The 25,437-nt window shown below is 55.7% G+C and overlaps 1 protein-coding gene across 3 annotated transcripts in view; it reads left to right on the plus strand.

Annotated features, from left to right (window-relative positions):
- NTN3 (netrin 3) overlaps nucleotides 1–25,125 on the plus strand; it is a 30,973-nt gene extending 5,848 nt beyond the window's left edge. For 2 of the 3 annotated variants that reach the window (XM_041462824.1, XM_041462823.1), the window contains 6 exons: nucleotides 3,491–4,486; nucleotides 11,049–11,237; nucleotides 16,907–17,056; nucleotides 18,001–18,054; nucleotides 24,380–24,454; nucleotides 24,697–25,125. In XM_041462824.1, coding sequence (XP_041318758.1) covers nucleotides 3,520–4,486; nucleotides 11,049–11,237; nucleotides 16,907–17,056; nucleotides 18,001–18,054; nucleotides 24,380–24,454; nucleotides 24,697–25,025 — 1,764 coding nt within the window. In that variant the 5' untranslated portion in view covers nucleotides 3,491–3,519 and the 3' untranslated portion in view covers nucleotides 25,026–25,125. Of the gene's footprint in view, nucleotides 1–3,381; nucleotides 4,487–11,048; nucleotides 11,238–16,906; nucleotides 17,057–18,000; nucleotides 18,055–24,379; nucleotides 24,455–24,696 lie in introns of those variants that run through there. The other variant, XM_041462822.1, reaches the window with a different exon arrangement.
- The last annotated feature ends 312 nt before the right edge of the window (nucleotides 25,126–25,437 follow it).

Consider the following 25,437-nt stretch of genomic DNA (forward strand, 5'->3'; position numbering starts at 1 on the left):
TGGAAGCTAATTTTTTTTTTTAAAGCACTTCTGAAGAACTCTGGCAGCATGACTTCCTTCCAAGCCGCACGGCTGTTAGCATTCCCGGGGTGGAGGAGTGAGGAAATCGCCCACCTCAAAAATGCAGCCGTTTCTGGGGAGGAGCTGGAGGGTGGCCGCTTCCTCGGGAAGGGTGAGCCCCGCTGCCGCATTTCCCCGGGCCACGGCTGCTGCTGGTGGCAGGGAGCTGGCAGCCACCAGAGACCCTTGCTGGGGACACTTTCGGGATGCTGTCCCTGGGAAAGGGGCTCCATTGCTCATGCCCCTCTTCATGCCGGATCCAGGAACATGCTGGGCTGGATTCGGCACCCAGGGGTCATCCCAGTTCTTTCTGCTTAGTCAGCAGTGTCTCCATTTGATCTGAGCCCGGGGCAGCAAAAATGGGAAGTGGAAGGGGGGGGCAGATGGGGACCAAGGAGAGAAATACCCACTCCCAGGCCTCTCTGGCAGCTTGCCGGCAGTCCCAGGGTCACGCTGAATATGCATGAAAGGGAGCAGATTGCATCTTGCCCTCCTCTCCAATACGGAGGTGAGGCCCACAGAGACTACTGGTCCCAGCTCTCTTTCAGTGGGATAATGGGGTGAGCTGAGCACGGAGTGCCTGTGTGTGGTCCTGCGGATGATAATGATTTCCACTCCTGCCCTGCCTCCGCAGTGCTGATGTGCTGCTGAGCGACTGTTGGCTCCCCTGTGGCTGCTCCCCACAGCAGAGCCACCAAAACTTTAACACTGAACCTCAGGGACTTGTGCTTTGGTTAGACTGGCAGGAGGGACAAAGCTCCCCACTGGGGCAGGGAGAATGAGCAAGCAATGCTTATGACCCCATGCGTGCCTAAAACCAGTAGTAACCTAGTCCTGGGTCCTAGACCTGCTGCTCCAGGTCTTCTGTGGCCTCTCCCCTGGCTACCAGAGATGCTGCTGCTGTCGCTTTCCCCTGGGCAAGGGTTTCCCCACACCTTTGTGTCCTACCAGAGAGGAAATTAAAAGGCCTTTGCTTGAGCACGTCCCTACTCCTGTCATCTTGCTGCCGCATAGCAGAGAGGAGGTGGAGGAGACTCTTTGTTGGCAGGGTTTAGTAGATGCCTTGTTCCATATAACCTGATTCTCCCTGGAGTGGATGGATGCAGTTGCTGTGGACCCCTGGGGGTTTCTCCTCTCTCCTCCTGGTGCACAGGGTTGTGTCCCTGCTAGTGCTGCCCTGCGGGTGGTGGAATGGGAGGCGATGGCTGCAGCACCTGACTGTGTGCCCTCTGTGGGATGTGTAGCTGGAGGGGCAGAGGGCTGGCAGGGCCAAAGGTGCTGTGCTGGTTTCTGCAAGTACGTGCATGGCCGGGTCTTGCCGGGCATTGAGGGGGGTCCATCAGCACCTTGCTGGGCGAGAATACAGGAGCAGAGCTCTACCAATGGGCTGGCAGGCTCTTGTGCCCACAGTGCGCCGCTCAGCACCAGGCAGGGGTTGGGGGTCGTCCTGTCAGGATTGTGTTGGGGGTCTCACCAGCTGCACCCTCTGCTCAACAAGCAGATGCAGGGATCTGGCAGCAGCCATAGCTTCATCTCCTGCCCAGGAGGCGGCTGCCTGCAGTGGGGCCAGGAGTCCCAACAGGGCCCTTTAGGCTGCCTGCAGTCTACAAGGGGGAATGTTCTTCACTGCCTGGTGCTCATGGCATGGCACCTCCTCTGCTGTGGTGACTGCTACATCCCTGCAGTCTCTAATCTTGCAGCCACACTCCTCAAGTACTGGGTTCTCAATGCTCTGGGCACTCCAGGGACAGTATCCTTTGTCTTGCTGGCAGCCAAGTCACCAAACCATGGGCTGACATGTCCCCAAAAGGCTCTGCAGCATTGTGGTAAAGCTGGAACTGTGCTGCTGGGGTGATGCAGGGACCACCAAGGGAGCTGCCAATTTTTAACATCTCTTTTTCCATCAGCAGAGGATTAAGCAATGAGGAAACAGCACGGAAGTGGCAGGGGCAGGTTTTGCCTTGGGAGAGATATCCTAGGATGGGCTGAGACCCCTGTCTCCATTGCTCCCTTGGTAGGCACAGGCTGTGGCTGCTGGGCTGACCGTGGTTGGGCAGGGAGGAGCTTCCCCTCATTAGTGGTTTGGCAGCCTGGAGAGGCTGTTTTCTTCCACAGTCATGGCTCCTTTTTCTTTGCAAAATGGGATAACAAACCAAAGAAAAGGTTCTGGGTCATTGAAATGGGCTGTTCCTTGGAGCCTCCTTTGGCCAGAGTGGGCAGCTGGACAGGCAGGAGTGGCACTGGGGCTGTAGGTGGAGGCTGGAGCTGGGGATACTGGGCTAGGTCATGCAGAGCTTTGTTCCTCAGACAGAAGCACAAGTCATCCTGTAAAGATTTACTAGTGGGAGAGGGGACAATCAGGGGACCCCTTCTCCTGCCTGGTCATGGCATTGGGCTGGTCGAGGCTGGACAACTTGGCTTTGGCTCAGCACAACCCATGGGATGGTAGGGCTGATGGCACCCACCCATCCGGGAGGCTCAGGGGTCTGCTATGGCAAGAATGGGACATGGCCAATCTGCATTGTGTGGAAGTCCTTCATGCATTCAGAACCAGCAGGAGGGAATGTGACCTCCACAGCTTTTCCACTCTTCAAGCCAATAACTCAGAAGATGGGCCACATCCCCTGGGAGCCACTAAGCTTCCTAGCCCTGTGCAGCAGCTGCTGAGAGAGGGCCCAGCCAGGTCCTGGATTTGGTCCTGGCCTTTCCCCCAGTCAACAAACATACCAGACCCAGACCTGGATTTCTTGGGGGTGAGGCCAGAATAACTTCCTTTGCTGCTGGGCAGTGTGGCAGAGGAATATGGAGGGGATCCAGCCCCTGGCTTGGAGAAGCCACTGTGCCCATGGCCAGCAAAGAAAGCCAACGAGCCCCTGCCTCTTGCACACTGTGCCTTCAAGGTGTTTTTGCTGCTGTCTGTTTCTCCTGCTCCGTCAGGAGCTATTTTGTGCCACAGGTGGATAACTTGGGGTTTGTAGCTCCTGTTGCATCTGAAAGATCTCCCCTAACTCTTCCCCACCACCAGCCCTTGTCAGCCATGCAGTAACAGTGTCTCTGAACTGTGTGACAGCCAGGGCTGCTGGCAGACAGGAACATTCCTGTCACCACAGGAAGTTTGTAAGAGGCCAGGGAAGGGCTGTACCCCAATTTCAACCCCTTGCACTCAAAGCTCAGGCCCTTTTCCTATTTCCATGGTATTTCAGTCCCGCTGATGAGCAGTGAGGGATTGGTGTGGATGAGACAACACGAAGTAATTGCCTCCCTGCCCTGCTTCCAGGATACTGCATTAGTGGATACAGGGTGGGAAGATGGGTACAGGTGATGGACCAGACATGGGGGAGTTTTCCATCCCTTACCAGCCCTCCCAATATGGGTGGTGCTGTGGCCATGACACTGCTGGTACCGCTCACTCTTGTTCTTCTTCCTGCAGGGAGGAGCCACTTCCCTCTCCCCAGAAGGATGGAGGTCCTGCAGCTCCTGCGCCTGCTCCTTACCACCGCCATGCTGGGCCTGTCCCAGACAGTGAACCCCTTCGTGGCCCAGCAGACCCCCCCAGACCCTTGCTATGATGAGAGCGGTGCTCCTCGACGCTGCATCCCTGAATTTGTCAACGCTGCCTTTGGGAAGGAGGTTCAAGCTTCCAGCACGTGCGGGAAGCCCCCAACACGGCACTGCAATGCCTCGGACCCCCGCCGAGCCCATCCACCCGCCTACCTGACTGACCTCAACACCGCCTCCAACATGACCTGTTGGCGCTCGGAAACCCTCCACCACTCACCCCAGAACGTCACCCTCACCCTCTCCCTTGGCAAGAAGTTTGAGGTGGTCTACGTCAGCCTCCAGTTCTGCTCACCCCGGCCCGAGTCCACCGCCATCCTCAAGTCCATGGACTACGGCAAGACCTGGGTGCCCTACCAGTACTACTCCTCCCAGTGCCGTAAGATCTACGGCAAGCCCAGCAAAGCCACAGTCACCAAGCAGAACGAGCAGGAGGCCCTGTGCACCGATGGCCTCACTGACCTCTACCCGCTCACCGGGGGGCTCATCGCCTTCAGCACCCTCGACGGGCGACCCTCGGCCCAGGACTTCGACAGCAGCCCCGTGCTCCAGGACTGGGTGACGGCCACCGACATCCGCGTGATCTTCAGCCGCCCGCATCTGATCCGTGACCTGGGCAGCCGGGACGCTGGCGAGGAGGAGGGGGCCACGGGCTCCACCCCCTACTACTATGCGGTGGGGGAGCTGCAGGTCGGCGGGCGCTGCAAGTGCAATGGGCACGCGGCACGCTGCATTAAGGATAAGGAGCAGAAACTGGTGTGCGACTGCAAGCACAACACAGAGGGACCCGAGTGCGACCGCTGCAAGCCCTTCCACTACGACCGGCCCTGGCAGCGGGCTAGTGCCCGTGAGGCCAATGAGTGTCTGGGTAAGGCATTTTTAAATGTTTTTGCTCTCTGGGGCTGAAATGCTAAAACAGGTCATCAGGGTAGGAAGTGATGGGTGCTGAGCCAAAGAGCCAAAACAATGGAGTGTGGTTGTCCAGAGGTGCTGGGGAGTATCACCTGTGCTGGAGGATTGGGAAAGGCTCAGCTATCTACCTTGTCTCTGCTGCAGTTGTCCTGTAAGAGATGCAGTGATTCCACCATGAGCCAAAGCTCCAAAACCCTCTCAAAAATCACTGGTGTCTTCCAGCCAGTCAGCCGACCTCAGTGTGGGATGCCCCTCTGGGATTTTTTCCCTTGGGCAGCAAACTAGCTGTCCATGGGCTGGAGGGGCAATCGCAGCAGTTCCCTGTGAGATGTGCTTCGGGACAGGGAGCAGGCAGAAAAACCTGGCAGAGGTTGAAGTTTCCAGTTTGAAATTTCATCCTTCATGTTCAGTCTGTGTGGTGGTTTTAGCTTGTCTGTCCTTGCAAAGCTTTCCATAAGTTAAAAATATTGTCACAGAATGAAACATTTCCAAAGCATCAAACTGGTATTAGTTGGGTTTTCTGCTCATTAATCTTTATGGGATTTTGGTGGAGACTTTTACTTTTTGTCCTGCTTTGGGATGGAGCTGGGGGATGCCAGAGCCCTGTGAACGTCTGGGAGAGGGAGGAACAGCCTTTTGCTCCTCCTGGACAGGAGCCCAGGTCTCAGGGGGTGGCGGAAAGATGGAGACAAGGGAGAGCTGTACCATTAATCAGCCTCTGAAAGGCTCAGTGGATGTGCCAGAGGTCAGAAGGACTTGTTAGTATTTGTGATCAATGTCTTGTTGAGAACCCAGCTGTCCGCTTCAATATATACATGTTACAGCAGATTTCTTCTAAGAATGGCTAAAAAGGCAGTGGATTCAAAGCAAGTGCTGGAGCTGATGCTTTAAGCCACCTCATGCCCTGTGGGAATGTGTCAGCCCTTGAGTTTTTCCACTTGTTTCAGAAAGGTGAGTTTTGGAGCTCAGAAAAACCCGTCAACTTTGCACCCTGTAAGGGCTGCTGCAGGTCAGGCAGGGGAGGCCTTCAGCAGGTGTGTGAGCCCATGGAAACACCCAGGACACAAGGAGGACCTCACGCCACTGGCTGCCCCCTTGTGCCCCCCACTCTGCACCTGCCTCACTGCCACATTCTCCAGTATAGCAGCACAATAGCAGTGGAGGTGGCTCTGCTAGCACAAAAGGGGTTAAACCAGAGAGGACTCATTTTTGAGTAGCATCTGCAGGTTTTCTGTCCACCTCGTTCAGGGGTGGGATGACGGTCCCTTGCTCTGAGCATCCAGCCCCCAGCTGCATCACCCTTTTGGCTGATGAAGCTGAAAAGATAAACGAGAGAGGGAAGAGGAGGCGGGGCCGCAGCGCCATCCCTTCAACCCCCCCCCCCCCCCCCCCCCCCCCCCGGCAGCCCCTCATTTTCATTTTCCCCCCGCGGCCCCCCCCCCCCCCCCCCCCCCCCCCCCCCAAAAGCCCCGCACACAAAGACCCTTCCTCGAGCTGCGTGTGAAAGTAGTTTTTTCCTGTTGATTCGCTCCCCTTCTTTCTCCCTTCCCTCTCTCGGGCTTTGTGCCCTCTCTGAAGGGACCTGAAAGAGCTTCTCCATCACCCGCCTTCGAAGGGCTTAGCGGCTGAAAGCTGGATTAGCTTCCCGAGCCTTCCCCTCTGTGCCTTTCAACAATGACATCTCCCCAGCCAGCACGAACAGACGCAGCAATTAGCACCAATTAAAAGGAGAGGCTGCCCGGGAAGTTCCCTTTGCTCAGCCTGGGGGCTGCCGGCTTTCGGACTCTGTCCTGTGGTCAGACAGCGCTGATGCCGGGGAGTGGTGGTGGATGTCAGACGTGGCTGGGGAGCGGGGAGGAAGAGGAGGAGAGTGGGTGGATGCTGGGGCTTGGCAGCTCAGTGACAGGGGCAGGGTGGGGGATCGCAGCGCCCTGAGAGGGGCTAAGAATGGATCCATGGGCCTGGTACAGCTTCAGGTCATGTTGGGATGTGTCAGCTCTTGGCTCTGTGCTCCCCAGCACTCTGCATGGGGGTTTTTCTCAGTCCAGTGCATGGGAGTCTGCTCCAGACAGGGATAAACTGGTGTCCTACAGCATGGCATGATGCTGGGACATGCATCCATTCAGCTGGAGGTGAGGACAAACATTTGTTGTTTCACTGGCATTTGTGTCTCTGGGAAATGAACAGGTGAAACAGGCAAGTACTACCTGAGCTCTGTGCACTGGCACAGGGCACAGCCTCAGCACGGCTGCCGTAGGGTGACTGTAGTGTTTGTGGGGACATCACTGCGCTGCAGTGTTGAGGGGGTCAGCATCAGTTTGGCAAGCAGGGACATTTGGGGTTGTCACAGCCAGGACAGTGACAGTGGATTTGCCAAGCTGCTGGCTTGGCAAGAGGGCACCGTGCCAGCTTTGTGCCCCACAGTGCACAGCCTCGTGCCTGGTGGTTGGAGATCATCGGCCCGCAGGCACAGGGGGCTCTCCTGACACCCCACAGGGGCTGCATGTCCCACAGGGAGCTTGCCCTGCCAGTACCGGGGTGCTCTGTGTGGCCAGGGCAGGGAAGAGGGACGTGTCCCCACCAATGCATCCCCCCAGCTTTTAGCCTGGGACAGGCTGTGTGAAGGATAATCCCAGCAGAGGGGCTGGCAGGAGCAGGATTGCCAGAATCTTGGGGACCCCCCATCTTTATCTCTGCACCTCCGCCTCCCCACCACCGCTGCCGGTTTCAGCCTGCACCCACGAGCTGCTGGGGGCAGCCCGGCCCCCCGACACCCGGCCCGGGGAAGGAGGAGAAGCGGATTAGCACGAGGCAGTCACTGGAAGTAATTGATGCACTCGCTGGTGATGCGGGAGCCCTTGTTCCCTTTGTGGCCGCCGCGGCAGGAGCACACCCGGAGCACCAGGATAATGCCCGGGGCTTGCTTTGATCCGGGGCCTCGGCGGGGAAGGGGCGGCGCTCTCCTGGGAAAACCTCGCAGGCTGCTCGGGGGGGATGTGGTGTTCCACCCGGGATGTCGGTGCCTGAAAACACCAATCCCCGGAGCGGTGGTGGGATTTGGAGGATCACATGTAATTCCCTTGTGCCCTGTGCCCCTTCCTTGTCGAACCCAGGACATCTCTCTGGATGTCTCAAAGCCCTGGCAGGGGCTCGGAGACCCTGGCAGGAAGCCAAAGACACCTGGAAATTTGATCTAAACTCATGGAGCAAATTACCAACCTTATATGAAGGATTACAGGTCACAAAAGTTTAAGTAGCATAGTAGTAGCAATCACAGGGTGAAGGGAAAAATTTTGGAGCACTGTACAGGGGGGGTTTGAACCTTGTACAGGGAGGTTTGGGATTCTGTACATGGGGGTCAGGGGTTCCAAGACGAGACTTCCTGTGCATTTTCCCTTCCACTGGGAGTTCCCCTGACAGGGTTCTCGGCACCTGCTCCCCAGCAGACGTGCTGGAAACCAGTGAGTTCCCAGCAGCACCAGGCACAGTGTCCCCCCCAGCCCCCGCCCCGAGTCGCAGCGGATCTGGAGTGCAGGGGAAGGCAGCCACCCCGGCAGAGGAGATTTACACTTGTCTGACCATCCTGAGTCCTGCTCCTCCTGGGATGGGGCTGGAGTGCCTCAGCCTTGTCCCTCACAGCTCCTTGGGGGCCTCTCCTGCTGCTTCTTGGCAGGAGCAGAGTGAGTCCTTCTCCCGCAACACCTTCTTCAGGATGGAGGGCCAGTGTGGATGAGAGGAAAGGGGCTGTTCAGGTCTCGGCTGCCGTGGAACCGAGAGGAGCAGCCTCGTCCTGCCCTGCGTCCCAGCCAGGCTCTCCTCCAGCCAAAGCAGGGGCGTAGCTCAAATCTGCTGCGGGTTGGCAGCAGCAGCCGGTCTAGGGTTTCGCTGATCCGGCTGCCTTCCCTAATTATTCCCAGGGAACTTGTAGGGGCGGTGAGCCTTGCTCCTGCCCTGCGGGCTCCGCTGCCTGCCCCACGTGTGCCTCGGTGCATGGCGCTGCCTGTCCCGTGCCAGGGTCTGTGTACCAAAGCCCCTTGTGCTGTCATTCCAGGCTCCTACGTCTGCAGCAGCCTGGAGGAGGAGGAGGAGGAGAGCTTTTGGGGTGGCCAGGGCCTGGGAAGGGGTTCAAACACCATTAAAAGGGAGACAAAAGATTGCTCCATTGCAAGGTGTCAACGTTTAATTAGTCTATTATTGCAAATTATTAGATCTTGTGATTGTTTAATTGATCATATGATTGTTTAATTGGGCATACTGTACAAGGGCGGAAGCAAGCTACCAGGTAATTAGCCCCAAACTGTGCAATTAAATTCTTATTAATACCCCAAACAGCAGGGAACATTCAAGCCTTTAATTAGTGATTAACGGGAGACAGACAGAGCTTACAACTGCCTCAGTACTGAGGAACAGTGAGAGTATTTAGCTGGGTAAGAGGGGGACCTGTCTGCCCCGATTAGCTCCGGATGGCTGCGCCAGGGGTGAGGGGATTGCCATACGTGCTGGTGTGACCTGTTCCTGAGTGGAGACAGCCACCCAACCCGGGGTGGCCAAGCCCAGCCAGGTTCCCCAGTTGGCTCTGGAATCCTGGCTTGGCAGCTACTAACACTGGCCCAGAGCAGGCAGCACCACTGCCTGAAGGAGAGGGGATAATGCTGGTCTACCAGGGCAGGTTTCTACCCCAAACCCAGCTCCTGGGATGATCAGAGGGTCTGCAGCATGTTCCGAGGGAGAGGTGGCCCTGGGGTAGATCAGGACGTGCCAGGGTCAGTGATGCCAGGAGAAGGCCCCGCCAGTTACTCTGTCACCAATTAAACTGGAGGCAGAGAGGGACCTGCGCCGAGGGCAGCGAATCATTTACCCAACAGTTCTCCTCCACTGCCCATCGCCTCCCCTCTGGGCTGCCAGCCTTTCTCCTTCCCTAGAAGGTGCTGGGGGCATTCCAAGAGGGACACATAACTTGCCTTTCAGTGCTGCAAGGGGAAAACAAGGCCCCTCTCCTCCCAAAAATTGCTCCTTTGCCACAGTTCTGTAGCAAACACCATCTTGTCTTGTCCCTGTCACATTATCTGGAGACTGCAAGAGCACCCTGGCTGTCAGGATAATTCACTGTCTCTTCCAGCCCTGGCAAAACCTATTTGAATGTCAACATCCCCAGTTCAACAGCATCCTGTGCTACCTGGGGCCTTGGGCAGTATTTGCTGCTTTCCCTCCACACACCACAACCCAGAATTTGCCTTAAAAATCCCTATTTTTCACTGTCACCAGGGAAAAAGAAAATAGCTCCAAAGGAACAAGCACTACAGCCACACTGGGTGTTATTTTGATGCCTGCCATGTGATTTCTCACTAATCTCATAACTCAGGGGAGCTCTGGGGGCAGCCGAGGTTTGAGTGTGCTGGCACTAACCTTCTGCTCAACTCAAGCCTCCAAAAAACTCTATTTTATGGCTGGGGTTTGCTCTTTCTCCCTGCAGCGTGCCCATGGCGAGAGCGCCGGGGCAGGCAAGGCGGTGTTTGATCTGTGCGGGTGAAGCTCCGCCGGCTGCGGGGAGGCAACTTCACACAGGCCAGGCCCAGGCAGTTAAAGCTGGGCCAACACGTTAATGAATTTCACAGTACGCCTGGAAAAGCTCTCACCCAACCTCAATTTACCAGCACGGGGAGGGGGCCAGGGCTGGGGGAGCAGGGCGCCACGTTTTGCCAAAGGAAATGCTGTTCCCATTATCTTTTTGCTAGAGTGTTAAGTTGGAATAGGCAGTGCTTTGCCTTTTTATCTCACACACATGGAATCGGCCAGGAGGGCTGTGTGCTTCCCGGGGCTAATTTCTGTGTGCACATGTAAGGGTGTGCAGATGTTTCTGTGCACATCTGTGCGTGCCTGCCCGTGGGCACGTGTACAGCTCTGAGGGTATTTTGGTGCATATCTGTGTGCACATATGTTCATGGGTATGTTTGTGAGCACGTGTGCTCGTGCATGTTTGTGCGTGCACACACAGGGATGTGAGCACACAGGGGCTGCTGTGTGGGTTTCTCTGTGTGTGTGGCTCGTGCACACAAGATAGAGCCATAAATATAAAGAGTTGAGGGCTCGGTTGCAGGGGAGGGCTGTCACACAGCCTGGCAGGAGGTGGGTGGTCCTGCTGGAAGGCCAGGTGGGCTATGTGACTAGAGCCAGCTGCCAGGGAAGGGGCAGAGAGGACCATGGGGCTGCAAGTGCCCAGCTGGCACTGCCAAACCCCCTAGCTGCAGCCCACCATACCACACTTGCTTGCCTTCAGCCGAGTGGTGCCAGTTCCTACACGTGACGTTCCTCCTCTGCCCGGACCTCGTGGCACCGGCCCCACAGGGTGGTGGGTGCTGCACATCTGGATGGCACGCTGGGACAACCTGCACTGTGCTGTGTCCATCCCAGTCCCAGCACAACCTCCCACTGCAGTGGGGGACACCAGGGCAGCTCCAGCCCACCCAGAGGGTCCTGAATTTCGCCTTCAGCCCTCATGCTCTCCCCTTCCCTCACAGCCTGCAACTGCAACCTGCACGCGCGGCGCTGCCGCTTCAACATGGAGCTGTTCAAGCTGTCGGGGCGCAAGAGCGGCGGCGTGTGCCTCAACTGCCGGCATAACACGGCGGGCAGGCACTGCCACTACTGCAAGGAGGGCTTCTACCGCGACCTCAGCAAGGCCATCACCGACCGCAAAGCCTGCAAGGGTAAGCTGGGGCTCCGTGGGGGCAGACGGGTGACAGAATCTCTCTCGGTCTCCTTTCTCTCCCTTCCCATCCTTGGGATCTTCTTCTGCTATCCTTGGCAGCTGCAGGTCAGCTCCAGCCGCCACCACTGTGATCTCCTCTACTACCCCAAGGGCACCGGGCAGGGATAGCACTTTCAGTCCAGCATCAACTCAGGGTGGAGGAGGATTACAGGAAGGGAGAAAGCAGATTGCCTGGGAGGGTTCTGGTGTGTTTGCTGTTACTATCTCCACTGGTCAGTGTTTGGAGAGATGCTGGGGAGGTGCTGCAGTAGACATGGCTAAATGTGCTGGAAACCTGCCTCTGAAATGGATGTTGTCTGGGACATGTTTGGAGCATGGGTACCCTGCTCTGGAGGGCTGGGGATGATGGTGAAAGTCACATCTCCCAGGTGGGCTGTGGGGCTGGACCCCACATTGTATTTTTCAGCTGTGGGATGGCTCTTGGGGTCTGTTTTTGGGGAGATGCTGAACACCGTGGCTCCTGGTAACTGGCTTTGAGCTGGCCAGGAGCCACACTGGCTCCAAGCCATCAAACTGCAGCTTGACCTCTCAAGGTCCCTAGCCTGTGCCAAACGTCATGGGACCTGTACCTCTCCTCTCCCTCCTCTTAACTCCTGGCCAAGCCTGTCTGGTTCCTCTTCCCTCTCCCTACTCAGCCTGTCTATGAAGCCTTTTCAAAACAATAGTTTCACCAAAGAATTTGAGATAAGAAAACACCCTGCCTGTCCCCAAGGACTGTTGAGATCCAGAATGGAACATCAGATGGGCAGGAAGTCAGCCATGGCTGTTCAGAGGCTGAGAATTCATCCCTGATCCCTGTTTTTCTCTCTTTGGTTGTGAGTCCCTCCTGGAAGGGAGCACAGTGTCCCTCTCAGATCTCTCTCCAATGCATTCTGCAGCCATGTGGGCACTGGGCCCCTTCACTGCTGCAAGAACACAATGCTCGTGTGTTTATGTAGGGCCTTCAGGAATTACTGGAGCTGGTTTTGGACCACTAACATTGTGGGCATGGACCCAAATTGAAGGATTTGACTTTTGGGGTTCCTCTGTCAGGTGCATTAGTGCTGTTGGAGGTCTGGCTCATTCAGGCTGGGATATAATAAAGGAAATCCCTCCATTGCCTGGTCTGTGCCAGTGCCTCTTCTCATCCTTGCTACTGCCAGGAATGCTTGAGAGGATGGAGTGAAGGGAGAAACTTCCCATGTTTGTGCAGTGTCACAGGGAGCAGGGCAGAGAGGGCACTGGCAGGAGGAGCCCTACCTGCAGCCAGCTCATTAGCAAACTGAGCTAATCATTTTCAACAACCCAAGCAGCTGACTTGACATGTCCCCCTCACAGCTCGTGTTCCCAGGGACCACAAGCTGTTTCTATCCCGTGGCCTTGGCCAAGCCATGCCACAGCTATGGCAGCCCCTGGCACCACACCACTGATGAAGATTGTGTCAGGTGTCAGCCAGGTCCCAAGCTGTGCCAGGGACCAGCATCCTCAGGGTGGCACAGGGGAGACACTGGTAGAGAGGAAGAGGAGGCAGGACAAGGCATGCATCCTGATGGTCTATGCACAGTATCCCAGATTGTGTCCCATTCCCAGGAGGGGTCCTGGCTCTGCTGAGGCCAGGGATGGATGGCAGCAGCCACAGCTCCTGCTGTAGCACCACCAAACTGGGGCAGCTGCAGCAAAATTCTCTTTTCCATAAGGATTCTGTCACGTGTTGAGGGCTGGCAGGCAGCCCCAGCTCTCCCCCAATACTTGAGGGGCACCGGGGTGGCTGTGCTGCCTTCACCTCAGCCTTCCTCTCCTGCAGGCAGCACCTCACCTCCCAGCCCTTTCCAAGGAATGGTTTCTGCTTTTCTTTGGATTAGGGAGGGTCAGGTTGGATATCAGGAAAGGTTCTTCCCCCAGAGGGTGCTGGGCACTGCCCAGGCTCCCCAGGACCTTTGGACAGCACTACCAGGGATGCCCAGGGTGGGATTGTTGGGGTGTCTGTGCAAGGCCAGGAGTTGGATTCAATGATCATATTTGGTTCATTCTAGCTTGGGATATTCTGTAATTCTCTGACCAGCTCCTTCTACTTTTGCTCCAAAACTGTTACAATACCAAGCAAAGAGAACGCCATGCAGGCATTCACCTCTCCAGGGCCCCCAGCACCACTTCCCTGGGCATTGAGGGGCTCCATTTCTGCTCCAGATGGGAAAGAGAGTACTTACCAAAGAGCAGTAATAGAAAAATGCCAAAACCTAAAAAATCAAGCTGGATTTGGCTGGGACCAGGGAGGATTACTGAATATAGCACGGTTTGTGGGAGCAGGGCAGCTGCAGGTTGCAATGTTTCCTACCTGGCTATGGCTCAAGTCCTTCTCCTTGCAGGGAATGGGGGAGGCAGAGGGGGCCTGGCTGCTCTCACCTGCATATGCCCACCATTTGTCAGTGTGAGTCTTGCTCCACCACCCTCACAGGGCAGTAATTGTGCAGCATTACAGTGATGGAAAGTATCTCTGATCCAAGGTGGCTCCTCTGGAGGGGACAGGGTGGGCAAAGAATCCGAGGATGCCTAGGATTTGATGGGATATGTTGAGTGCAGATGCTACAGCACAGGAGAAATGGCAGCCAGCAGTGCCTGGGCTGCAGAGGAGCAGAGGAGTGGGACAGGTGCCCCCTTGCAGACAAACCTCTGTCCCTGTGCCAAGCCACGGGCAGGGCTCTGCCAGGTTGGGTGGGGGATGCTGCTTCCGGAGGGCTGGCAGGGTTTGCCTGTGGTTTGGAAGTGCTGCAAAGCTCAGCCGAGCCAGATGAACATGTGCACAGGGCCGACCCCTGCCATGGTGCATATGTTGAGGAGGATCTGGCAGCAAAGGTGGTACCCTGGGTCTGGGGAGCCAGTTCCTGGTTCTCCCTTGGAGATCAGAGTTAATAATAAAATCCCTGATGCTTCTGCTTCTTTGGCTGCTCCTCCTTCAGTAAAGCAGAAAGTATTTCCACCCCTCCCTTATATAGAGGTGGATCTGCTGGGATTGGGAGCTCCTTTGAGGAGGAGCAAGGTCCCAGGTGCTGGCAATGGAGAGCTGGTGCTCCCAGAGAGGCATACAAATACACAGAGGTGTGACAAGACAATTTGGACTTGTTTTTTCCAAAGATGTGTCGCATACCTGCAGCTCAGGTATCTACACTCAGGAAAAAGGCAAAGCAAGGATCCTCTCAGTGGATGTTTAGAGCAGGCATGGAGCAGGTGGATGGGAACAGTGTGCTGTGGATTTGAGCAAAGGCTTTTGCACCTACCACAGCGCTGGCCCAGGGTAGAGGCTGAGCATCACAATGAAGGCAGATGCTCATAGAATCACAGACTGGTTTGGGTTGGAAGGGACCTTGTAGATCATCTGGTTCCAATCCTCTGCCATGGGCAGGGACACCTTCCACTAGACCAGGCTGCAGATGGCTCAGTTAATATTCAGGAGGCAAATTACTAACCCAGAGGCCAGGAACTACTACATCTTATTTAAAGAAACCCCAGCATGTGTTACTAAATAATTCTTCAACCATGGTTTGCCTCTGCTGGGATGTAGCATCCTTGAAACAGGCACAGAAATACCAGATACAGGTTGTGTCGAACTGAGCAGAGCCCTCAGCTGCTGGCCAGTGAGCAAGGAGTGCTTCCCTCCACTGCCAGCATCACTGCTGGACCCTGTGGGATGGAAAAGCTGGGAGGATGGAAAAGGCAGAGCAACCTTCAGGATTAATTCAATGGTGCTAATTGAAAAGTCAAATAAAGGATGGCTGTGCATTAATCCTAGTAATTTAAACAAAGCTGTAAACCGTGAGTCTTTCTCCAATGAAAACTGGTGAAGCAGTAGCAGCTAAGCCTCAATATGCAAAAATACCCTCAAAATGAGGTGCAAGACATGCTTTCTGGCAAGCACAGCTTGATGAGTTAAGCTCCAAGCTAGTGACTTAATCCACCATTCAAGCTCCATGGGCCAGATCCTGGCAGCCAGAGGCTGGGAGCAGCAGGGCTCGGTGTGTGGGCAGCAGTGCAGAGCTGCACCGTGCCCTCAGGCCTGCCTTCTCTGGGGCTGGGAGAGGCTCCCTGAGCCAGCCCCCTCCACAGGTTATTTTGGGATGAGGAAGGACGGAGACGCTAAAGCCGCAGTGCCTGGATGGACCGTGCTGCAATGCAGGACCCATCCGGGGAAGCACTCTTGCCTGGGATGCTCATCCCATGGGAACGGGAGGGAACAGTGTATTTTTGTGGGACTGTGGGAAATCCCACTATGGTAGGGCAAGTGGGCAGAGATTGGTCTGGAAGAGACCAAGCTGATACCCCGATAACACTGATTGGTTGTGCACTTAAGATGAGCACTTACCAATCTGGGTAAAACATCCGGAGTCACTGAAATCCGCCTTCCACCACATGCAGAGAGATCAGCTTAGATGAACTGGATCCTGATTGGGCTGAGATTTATGTCTGTCCATAAACTTTACACCAGGAACAGACCACTGGGGCCCAAGAAAGGCCCTGTGTTTCCAACAGCCCCGTGTCATGCCAAGACTCCCTTGCTCGCTGCCATTTGTTATCACAGCTGAGCCCCCAAAATATCCCTGTCAGAAAGATGTCCGCTTCTAGTCCCAGCCAAGATCTGATAAGGATGGAGCATCTGGTCCCCATTAGAGGCTGCTCACTCTGGTTTCTGGCTGTGCAGGAGGGGGGCTCAAGTGCCATGGTGCTCCCACCAGTCCCATCTGGTGAAAATTAGGGAAACGGTAACATCAGGGGGCTGTGGGGGCGGGTGGGGGAGATGTTTTTGTTTTGCTTTGAAATCACGTTCGACTCTTACACTGATGGAGGCCAAGATAACCTCCTCCAGCTCATTGCCAGCACAGCTCCAGGCAAGCAGATGGGAAGGTCCTCCTCTGAGCAAGCATCTCCTTCCCACATCCCTCCATGTAGACAACCCTCAGTGGGTCCATCATCCAGTGTGATGTGGTGGAGCATTCTTCTGAGAACAAAGACAACTTTCACCCACCTCAGGTGTGGTTTGTCCCTAGAGAGACTGTGGTAGAAAGGTGTGGCATCATCCTTTGCGCAGGGTCTCCAGGAGTCAGGAGGGGCATCGAGGCTTATGAGCTTGGGAAACATTGAGAAAACCTGCTGCATTCTAAAACCAAGACAAGGTTTGTGGTTTGTGTAAAAACCCAGTGTTGGTTTAGCTCCATGGACTGAAAAGCTCAGAGGTAGGAGAGGGAGCGGAGAAAATGGTTTTTACTGCTGCAACAGGAACATCTCCCTGGAGTTGAGGTGGGGGAAGATTTTAAATGACAGCTGGTGGCTGCAGGCACCTGTGGGAATTGCAGAAGCTCCAGGTGTTCCTCCTGAGCATCCCTGTCATTAAGGCCTGCCCTGGCCAACCGCTTTATTCACTCACCCTCCTGCCCGTGCTCCTCACAGCACATGTGGGGCCACGGTTGGTCCAGACCTATGGGTCCAGCTGGGTCTGTGCTGTGCCAGCCCCAGAAGCTGATTTCCAGTGGTGCTCTGGAAGGGTCCCCCACCGCTCTGGGACTGCACCTTGGGTCTAGTTTGGGGTTTGTGTTGTGCCTCCCCTCTCACATAACCATTTCTCTCTCTCCCACCCAGCATGCGACTGCCACCCAGTCGGTGCGGCCGGCAAGACCTGCAACCAGACCACGGGGCAGTGCCCGTGCAAGGACGGCGTCACCGGCCTCACCTGCAACCGCTGTGCCAAGGGCTACCAGCAGAGCCGCTCGCCAGTGGCCCCCTGCATCAGTGAGTGCCCCACGCCTTGCCCTGCACTCAGGGATCCCCACAGGCACTAGGGGATGCCCCCTGGTCCCCCACTCACCTTGGATGATTTGTGGTGGGTGGGAGGCTCAGACAAGAGGCTGTCTGTCCTTATGGATGTTCTCCAGGAAGTGGTCAAGTAGGACTCTCTGATCACTTTCTGGGGTGACCTGGGCTTCACCTGCCCCAGCACAGGAAGCTCTGGATGACCCCTTGGGTCAGTGCTTCCAGGTGGCTGAAACAGCTCTTCTGGGTCCCATCCTTGGTACAGCACGTGCCCTCTCACCCAGCTGAGCCCTGAGTACGGTCTCTTCTGGGGCAAGGCCAGAGCCTGTGGTCAGCATGAAACTGTGTTTATTGTCACAGTGGGTTTGAATTTGACCCAAGTGGCAGAGGAACAACTTCCCACCCTGCAGCTTTTGCTGGGCTGCTGGAGCAGTGGCAGTGTAGGTGACTGGTGTAGCTGTCTCCTCTCTCTCTGTTCCTCCCCAGATTTGAGTTTAGGAAAGAAATTCGCCCAGGTTTTTCTGCCAAGAGTCCTGAGAAAGTGTTATCTTTTCCCACTTTTATCCCTGTGCTGGGCAGCCTGAAGTGTGCTGAGATCAGCCAAACACCCATCTGATGTCCAAACTCAGTTCAGATGAGCTGAGCACCCGGGAAGCATCCATCCCTGGAGCACACATCCCCCCACAGCTGCTTCAGGCCCTTGGGGATTGCAGAATTTCAGCCTGACCCAATTTACTGAGCTCAGTTTGTGCATCTCCAGGTCTATTCAATGGTCTGCAATGGTCAGCTCAAATTCCTCCCATCATCTCTCATTTGTGACCAACAAAATCTCCTTGTGGCCCATTTTCAGAGGGCTTTTGCCCAGTTGTCACCCCCAGGGCTGGGGATCTCAACCTTAAGATACCTCTTCATTTCTTTTCCAGAGATTCCTGCCATCAACCCCACCTCCCTAGTCACCAGCACAGAGGCACCTGCAGGTAAGTGCTGCATGTCCCTGGCCACGTCCATGGCCTCAGCCCTACTGAGAGACCGGGGTGCAGATCCCACCTTCCCTCTGCCTGGCACAGCACAGGGGAGGGCTGAGTTCTACCAAACCATTTGGCAAAAAATTAATGGTAAAAAATTTTGGTGAAAGATGTGACTGAGATTTAAAATCTTGTGTATTTCTGGAGAGGAGCTGACTAAGATTGATGGACTTTTTCAGGCAAGGCTTCCTCCATCACCTCCAAGGAGAAGAGCAGGATGCAGCCCACTGGGGCCTTGCCATCCCTTGGCAGGTTAAGGCAGGGATTGTGGCATATGGCACCAGTGGGTGCATGGGGGCTGGCTTTGCTTAACCTCCTTTTATCAGCGCCAGTGCAAGAAGTTTCTCCTGAGTGTCCTTGGCCTCTGCAAGACCCCAGCTCTCTGGGAGGTGCTGGGGCATGGGGGATCTCGTTGGTCTCAGGCAGGCTCCAGGGCCCCTGTGCTGGGGCAAAGGCTGCCAGGTCTCCCCTGGGACGTGGGTGACACGGTGCTCACATCATCCAGGTCTGGAGCAGAGAAGGGTCTGGGTATGAGCTGCTTGTCCTGGCTGCACAGGGTGATGGGATCATGGTTAATTGGACAGTGTCACTGCTGTGGTCACCCAGAGGAGGTGACAGATCCATTGACAGACTGCAGGCCTTGCACAGCGTAGGGAGGCATTGCTGCCGTGGTCCTCAGAGCTCCTCAAGAGCTGCCCTGGTTCCCCAGTCTGGAGTGGGAAGGTTGGCATCTCAGTACAAGCTGCAGGTTCACTTCTCCTGCAGAGGCTTGGCTAGGGCTGGGCACTGCTGGGTATATGGATGCTCCCTGTGCTGATGGATTAGGGTCCTTCTTCCAGCCTGTCCAGGGACCAAGGTCCCACCCAAGTGCCCTGAGCTCCCACTTTGTCATGGCAGGTCCCAGTGGCACCAGGCAGTGCTGTGCCAGCCCCTGGATCCAGTGCCACCATGCTGAGCCCTCCAGTGCTGCAGGATGCACCCAGCAGGGTAGAGAGGGCTGTAGCAAGGCTCTCCTCCCTCCCCTCCTCTTCCTTGTGCAGTCCCTTCAGCACTGCAGTGTGGCTGTTCCCAGTCATACCAGGTCTATCACCTGGAGGGATTTCAAGCCAGGTGGAGGGGGAAAAGCTGGGAAAGAAGCAGCCCCTTCCCTCCTTGGGCCACCCCTCCTCCTGCTGTCCCCAAGAGCCTGGTCTTCCCCTGCATTCCACTGTATTGGAATAGACGTCCCAAACAATCCTCCTCTCCATCCCATGGCACATGCTCCTGTGAAGACAGCAGCGGCCCCTCCAGCTCCCCACACCCATATTTAATGAGCAACTTCCCTATGCCCTGTTTGGGGTACACCTATCCCAAGGAAGCCTACTCCTTTCTTGGAGAGGCAGTGCTCTGTTTGTATCCATCTCCCCAGCTCTCCTTACCATGACCACCTTGCCTTGGCAGTGGAAAATGCCAACAGCCTCTTCCCAGGCTGGTGTGTGCCTGGGATGTGCTCTCCAGCCCTCTGGGAACATTTTCCAGGATGGCTGCTGCAGCCCTGTGCGTGATCTTGCTGGCTGCAGCAGAGAGCCAGGGATGAGCTGTGTTGAAGAGATGGAATTTTTGGCCCCTCACAACAAGGCAGACACTGAGGGGCTGGAGCATGTCTAGAGGAGGGAAAGGAGCTTGAGAAGAGTCTGGAGCACAAGTCTGATGAGGAATAGCTGAAGGAGATGGAGGGGCACAGGTTGGAGAAAGGAGGCTCGGGGGGACCTCTTCTGTCTCTACAACTCTCTGACAGGAGGGGGCAGCCAGGGGGAGGTCAGGCTCTGCTCCCAGGGAACAAGTCATAGAACAAGAGGAAACAGCCTCAAGTTGTGCCGGGGGGATTCAGGTTGGACATCTTCCCTGCAAGGGTTGTCAGGCAGTGAACCAGGCTGCCCAGGGCAGTGGTGGAGTCACCATCCCTGAAAGTGTTCAAAGAGCAAGTAGATGTGTCCATTTGCAATGTGGTTTAGTGGGCATGGTGGTATTTGGTTCAAGGTTGGACTTCATGGTCTTGGAGGCCTTTTCCAACCTTAATGATTCTGTGTTCCTCTGGCAGGAGTAAAGTGTGTGGATGGCGGTGGAGGGGGGAGATGCACAAGGAGGAACCTGTAGCTCCTTACAGGGCAGTGCTGGCTTAGCACACGTGGATCCCAAGGAGTAGTGCAGAGCCTGGGAGCTCTGCACAGCCTGGCACCCCACCCAGCACCTATGGGCACTGCTGAGCCCTCACAGCCCTGCCCCAGAAGCTCTGGAAAAGAGAGGGTGTTTTCAGGACAGTGAGGAGCAGCCCTGCCTGGATCTGGCAGAGGTTTCACTCCTCACTGTGGCAGAGGGGGAGTGATGAGACCTGGAGTCCACATCCTGCCCGATGGGAAGATGCTGAGCTGAAGTGATGGTACCACTGCTGGGGGAAGCTGTGTGGGACAGGACAAAGCACCACCACCTCTGCTCCTGCCTGCCCTGCCCACCCTGCCAACTGTGGAGAGAGCTGAGAACATCAGCCTTTGGGAAAAGGAAAAAAATGGGGGGATGGAATGAGAGATTTGGCCGGTTTTATTGCCAGCAGAGAGTACAGTGTGGAGCACTTAATCAAGGTGACTCCCCTCCAGTGCTTTATAAATAGGAACAGTCTCACAATGATGTCTGAGCTGTTCAGCTGCACAAAAATAAACAGCACTGGCAGAGAGCTGGGTTGTTTGCTCTGTTTTAGCGGAGCGGGTGTGCCTCAAACTGCCTCCAGTTTATCTGTGGGTTTGTTGGTTTAAGATTTCTGGCTTCTAGCTCAAAAATTCTTAATGCAATGTAGCCGCCTCTGCCCAGAGCCAGTGCCACTGGAGGATCAGGGGACCCAGTGGGGGTCCTGCTGCTCCCTTCACTGGGGGGATCAGAGGTGGGGACTGGTGCTGCCCTGGCTGCACTGCCAGGGTTACCTGCACCTGGTGTACTTGTCCTGCAAGCAGGGCTGCCAGTTCTACCCACACCCTGCCTGCTCCCTGATGCCCCTCCACCTACATCCCTCTGCCCCCAGGAGCCCCCAGCTGTCCCTGAGCAGGGCACTCCCCAAAGGGCCCTCAGCACCTCAGGCAGCCTCCAAGCCCCTTCTCCCCCCATTTCCCTACCTCCCACCCTGCCTCTGGCAGCAGGTGCTGGCTGCAGGAACAGGGGGACATTGTTCAGGGCTGCCATGCTCAGGTGCTGGGCTTCCCGCCCTCTCCCCATCCTCCTCCATGCTGGGTTCAGTCTGGGTGTGTCCAGGCTTTTCACTGACATTGCCATCTTCTGCATCACTTTTCCCAGCTTTTTCCTGCCTTTCCAATCTTCCAAAGCCTTTGAGGTCCAGCTTTGATGTCTGTGCCTGAGCAACTGACTGGCTTGGTGATGAAACGTCCTGGGTCCACTTCTCATAATTTTTATTATTATTATCTTAAAATATTTTCCACTTAGTGGAAAAAAAAATAAAATCCACGTTCCCCATTAGCAGAATTAACAAAACTCGTGGAGCGCAAAACAGGGATTTAAGGGAATTCAAAGTAAGCAGTAAAAGATTTGCAGTCATAGCACCTGATTAAGTTACATCTCTCTTAAAACAAAATATTCCTTTTTTTCAAGGAGAGGAGAAGTAAACCAGATGTGCAAACCTGCCACCTCCCTCACACGCACTCCCCACAGGGATGGGGAATGCCCACACCAGGCCAGTGGCTCTGGTTCTCAGCTGCCTCCTCCCGCTCTGCACCTGTGGCATCTCCCAGGGATGCAGCAGTGTTAGAGCCCTCCCATGGCAAAACCCTGCAGGAACAGGACAGGATGCTCAGGGAGAGGCAGTCTGGGGAGGTGCAGGCAGAATCCTTCTGCCCTGACATCCCTTGCCACTTTCCAACCACAGCACCCATGTCTGCCCCACACCCAGTGATGGGGGTGGCCATGTGCTCAGGGCCAAGGAATGGAAATGTTTCCACTTATTTTGACTTTTTTTTTTATTCCCAAATTTCTTAGGTAAGTGGAGCAGGAATTGATTTTACATTTGAGGAATGTTCCTCCACAGCACAAAGCTGGTTTAAAAAAATCCCTAAACTAATCCTAAATTGTTAATTCCCAACACCATTTTCTGGCTCCTTTGAATCACAGTGTTATGTGGTTAATCATGAGCAGGAGCCCAGGGCAGCTACAGGATTTCATTCTGCTTTTCTTTCATCCCCATTGCCAAGGGAAGGGGGTGGCAGGTTGGCTGAGGCTCCCCACAGCCTCTTCCCACCACACATCACCCCACACTCCACCGGCCCAGCACTCATCACCCAGCCCCGGCCACGCTGCAGTGAGCCCCCAGGCCATGCCACCCTCCTCCCCACCGTGCCCGTGTCCATGGGCAGGCCTGTGGCAACTGCTGCCAGGGGCAGGATGGTTTCTGTGCCCCTTTGCCTGGGGAGGAAAGGGGCTCCTGTCCTGACGGGCGCTCCCCAAAATAAAGTGGGAGGCTCTCCCTAGAGCCCCTTGCATGGAGCAGGAGCGGGCGGAGCGGTGCGTGGGGCTGGGCCTGCGGCCTGTCTGCAGGGCTGCTGTGGGCCCTGGCATGGGGCACAGAGAGCACAGAGAGCTCCCAGAGAGCACAGCAGGCGAGGCCGAGGCTGTAGCACATCCCAGGGATGCAGTGGGTGAGGGCACCTTCAGTGCCAGGCCAAGCACTCCAGCACACCCAGCAGCCACCCCCCATACGGAGAGGCCCTGGGCCCCCTCTGTAGCCACCTCGGCTGTTCCAGGGCAGGCAGCGGGGCCAAGGCGGCTCTGCCAGCCCAGGCACAGGGGCGGTGTGGCAGCATGGGAGGGCTGAACTGCGAATCAGAGCTCATCCCCCTCTGCCAAGAATTAGCTTCACGCTGCACAGCTTCTATCACTGACAAATTTGGAACAGGTGGCATGAAGTCCCAGATAAAAAGGAGCTGGGCAGAGAGGAGAACAGCAGAGCCCAGGGTGAGTTTGTGCTCTTGGGCTTCTTTCTTTCCTCATTTCTCCTCCTCCCCTTGGCACAGGGTTCTGTTATTCCCCATCTTCCCCCAGAGCTTTGTCTCCATCCCCAGTGATCACTGTGGCAACCCGCAAACAAAGAAAACTTTAGAGGCTGCTGGCTCTGTCCTGGGATGCGGGGCCAAACCAGAGGGAGAACCTGCAAAAGGCAGAGAAAAGAAGAAAGATGGGCTCAGAAAAAAACATGCCATTTGGAAAGAGACAAATTGAGATGTTCAAAGGAAGATGGCAGGGTAAAGAAAGAAGGAGAGCAGGGCTGCTTCGGGCAATTGTTGGGATCAAAGGCTTTGGGGAGAAGGAAAGAGGCATTCCCTGCCCTCCCTCTGCTTGAGATGCAAATCTGGGGGCTTTAGAAATGCACAGAAAAAAGCTGCCTGGAGGACAGGAGCCTTGGGGGACAGCAGGGTGGTGGAGGACAGCCTGGTGGCCTCCCCAGCCCCTCTGGAGCAGCCTGAGCAGGGGATGCCTGGGCAACAGGAGTGATGTGGTAGAGCAGAGCTACTTCCCTCACCTGTCTCCTTCCCACAACCTGAGTCCCCTTCCTCACTTGTGGGAACTTAGGAGGCACAGGTCCCTGGAGGGGCTGCCCCCTGAGGGTGCTTCCCACCACTCTGGCCCCTGAGAGCTGAATCACTCTGAGGATTGTGACACCCTTGGTCTGGTGTCACACCTGCCTTTGGATGTGGCCCCTGTGCGGCTGATTTTGGGACTGGTGCCAAATCCTCTTTTCCCACATCCCCCAGGACTTCAGGGTCACAGCTGTTCTGTTGACTCTCCTTGGCCATAGCCCCTGCCAGCCCTCCATGGAGGCCACTAGCACCTCACCTGCATTCCTCCCATCTATCCCTTTCTGTGTCTGGAAGGAGTCCCCAGGCTTCCTCCAATACCCCTGTACTGACTTATCCTGCAGGACACCATCAGCACAAGTGACAGAGTCTGCTCAATGCACCCAAAGCCACTTGGTTACTTTTCCCAGCTGATGTGGTATCAGCCATTTGTGCTGGTCTTTGAGCCCCCAGCCCCTGTGAGGTGCCAGGGGAGCAGCTGGACTCAACAGAACCCTGTCCCCAGCAGTGCTCAGGCCCTGGCTCAGGAGGAGTCAAGTACCCACCACCTTCTGCCAGGCTGGGTCTTGCTGCTGTCCCCTCCACCCCACTCCCTCTTCCCCTGTGGTGGGATGAGTCCCCACTTTCTTCAAGCCCCTCAGTGCTCAACCCATGTTCTTCTGCCGCAGACTGTGACTCCTACTGCAAACCAGCCAAGGGCAACTACAAGATTAACATGAAGAAATACTGCAAGAAGGACTATGGTAAGGACTTCCAACCTCCCTGAGCTACCCTGGGCTTTGGCCCAGAGGCAGATGAGGGCTGGCTGTGGGTGGGGCAGATGAAAGCATCCAGGGGTTGGGAGACACTCTATACAGAGAGAGGTCCACATATCAGCCCTCCCAAAGTTGCAATGGATGAGGCAGGTGGGGCTGCTGGAAAGGGCTCCTTTGGGGAGCAAAGCAAAGCATCCCCCATGACTGTGCCTCTCCCTTTTTACCCTCAGTGGTCCAGGTAAACATCCTTGAGATGGAGACAGTGGCCAACTGGGCAAAGTTCACCATCAACATCCTCTCTGTCTACAAGTGCCGTGATGAGCGGGTCAAGCGCGGTGACAACTTTTTGTGGATCCACCTGAAAGACCTGTCCTGCAAGTGCCCCAAGATCCAGATCAGCAAGAAGTACTTGGTCATGGGGATCAGCGAAAACTCCACTGACCGGCCCGGACTGATGGCCGACAAGAACAGCCTGGTCATCCAGTGGCGGGATGCGTGGACACGCCGCCTTCGGAAACTGCAGCGGAGGGAGAAGAAGGGCAAGTGTGTGAAGCCCTGAGGGGTTTGCACCCACCCTGTCCCCCATGCCCAGCCCCAGCCCAGCTGGGTGCTGCCAGACTGCGCCCACAGACTCTGTACATATACATAGTGTGAATGGACTCTTTGTCTATAGTGTATATTTTGGCAATGGTTTCCTGTTGTGTGCGTGTGCACGGGTGGGTGTGCGTGTCAGTCCTTTTCTCTAAGTGTGTATTAAAAATTATGCAGTAATGACAAACCTTTAATGAGGAGCAAAGTGGAGCAAGGTCCTGTGGGTGCCTGTCACCTGAAGGAGCTTGAAGGGGATTGGTGTCCTGCTCCGGGCATTCTGGAGCTCATTTTCAAGGCTTTTATATTCCCTTTAACACAGTTGTCTTTTGCCCAGTGCTGACATCTCAGCTGACAGCTCTCCCTTCTCCAGCATCCAGGGT

This window comes from Pyrgilauda ruficollis, unplaced genomic scaffold (genome assembly GCF_017590135.1).
Source record: "Pyrgilauda ruficollis isolate IOZ18807 unplaced genomic scaffold, ASM1759013v1 scaffold16, whole genome shotgun sequence".
Lineage (NCBI taxonomy): Eukaryota > Metazoa > Chordata > Aves > Passeriformes > Passeridae > Pyrgilauda > Pyrgilauda ruficollis.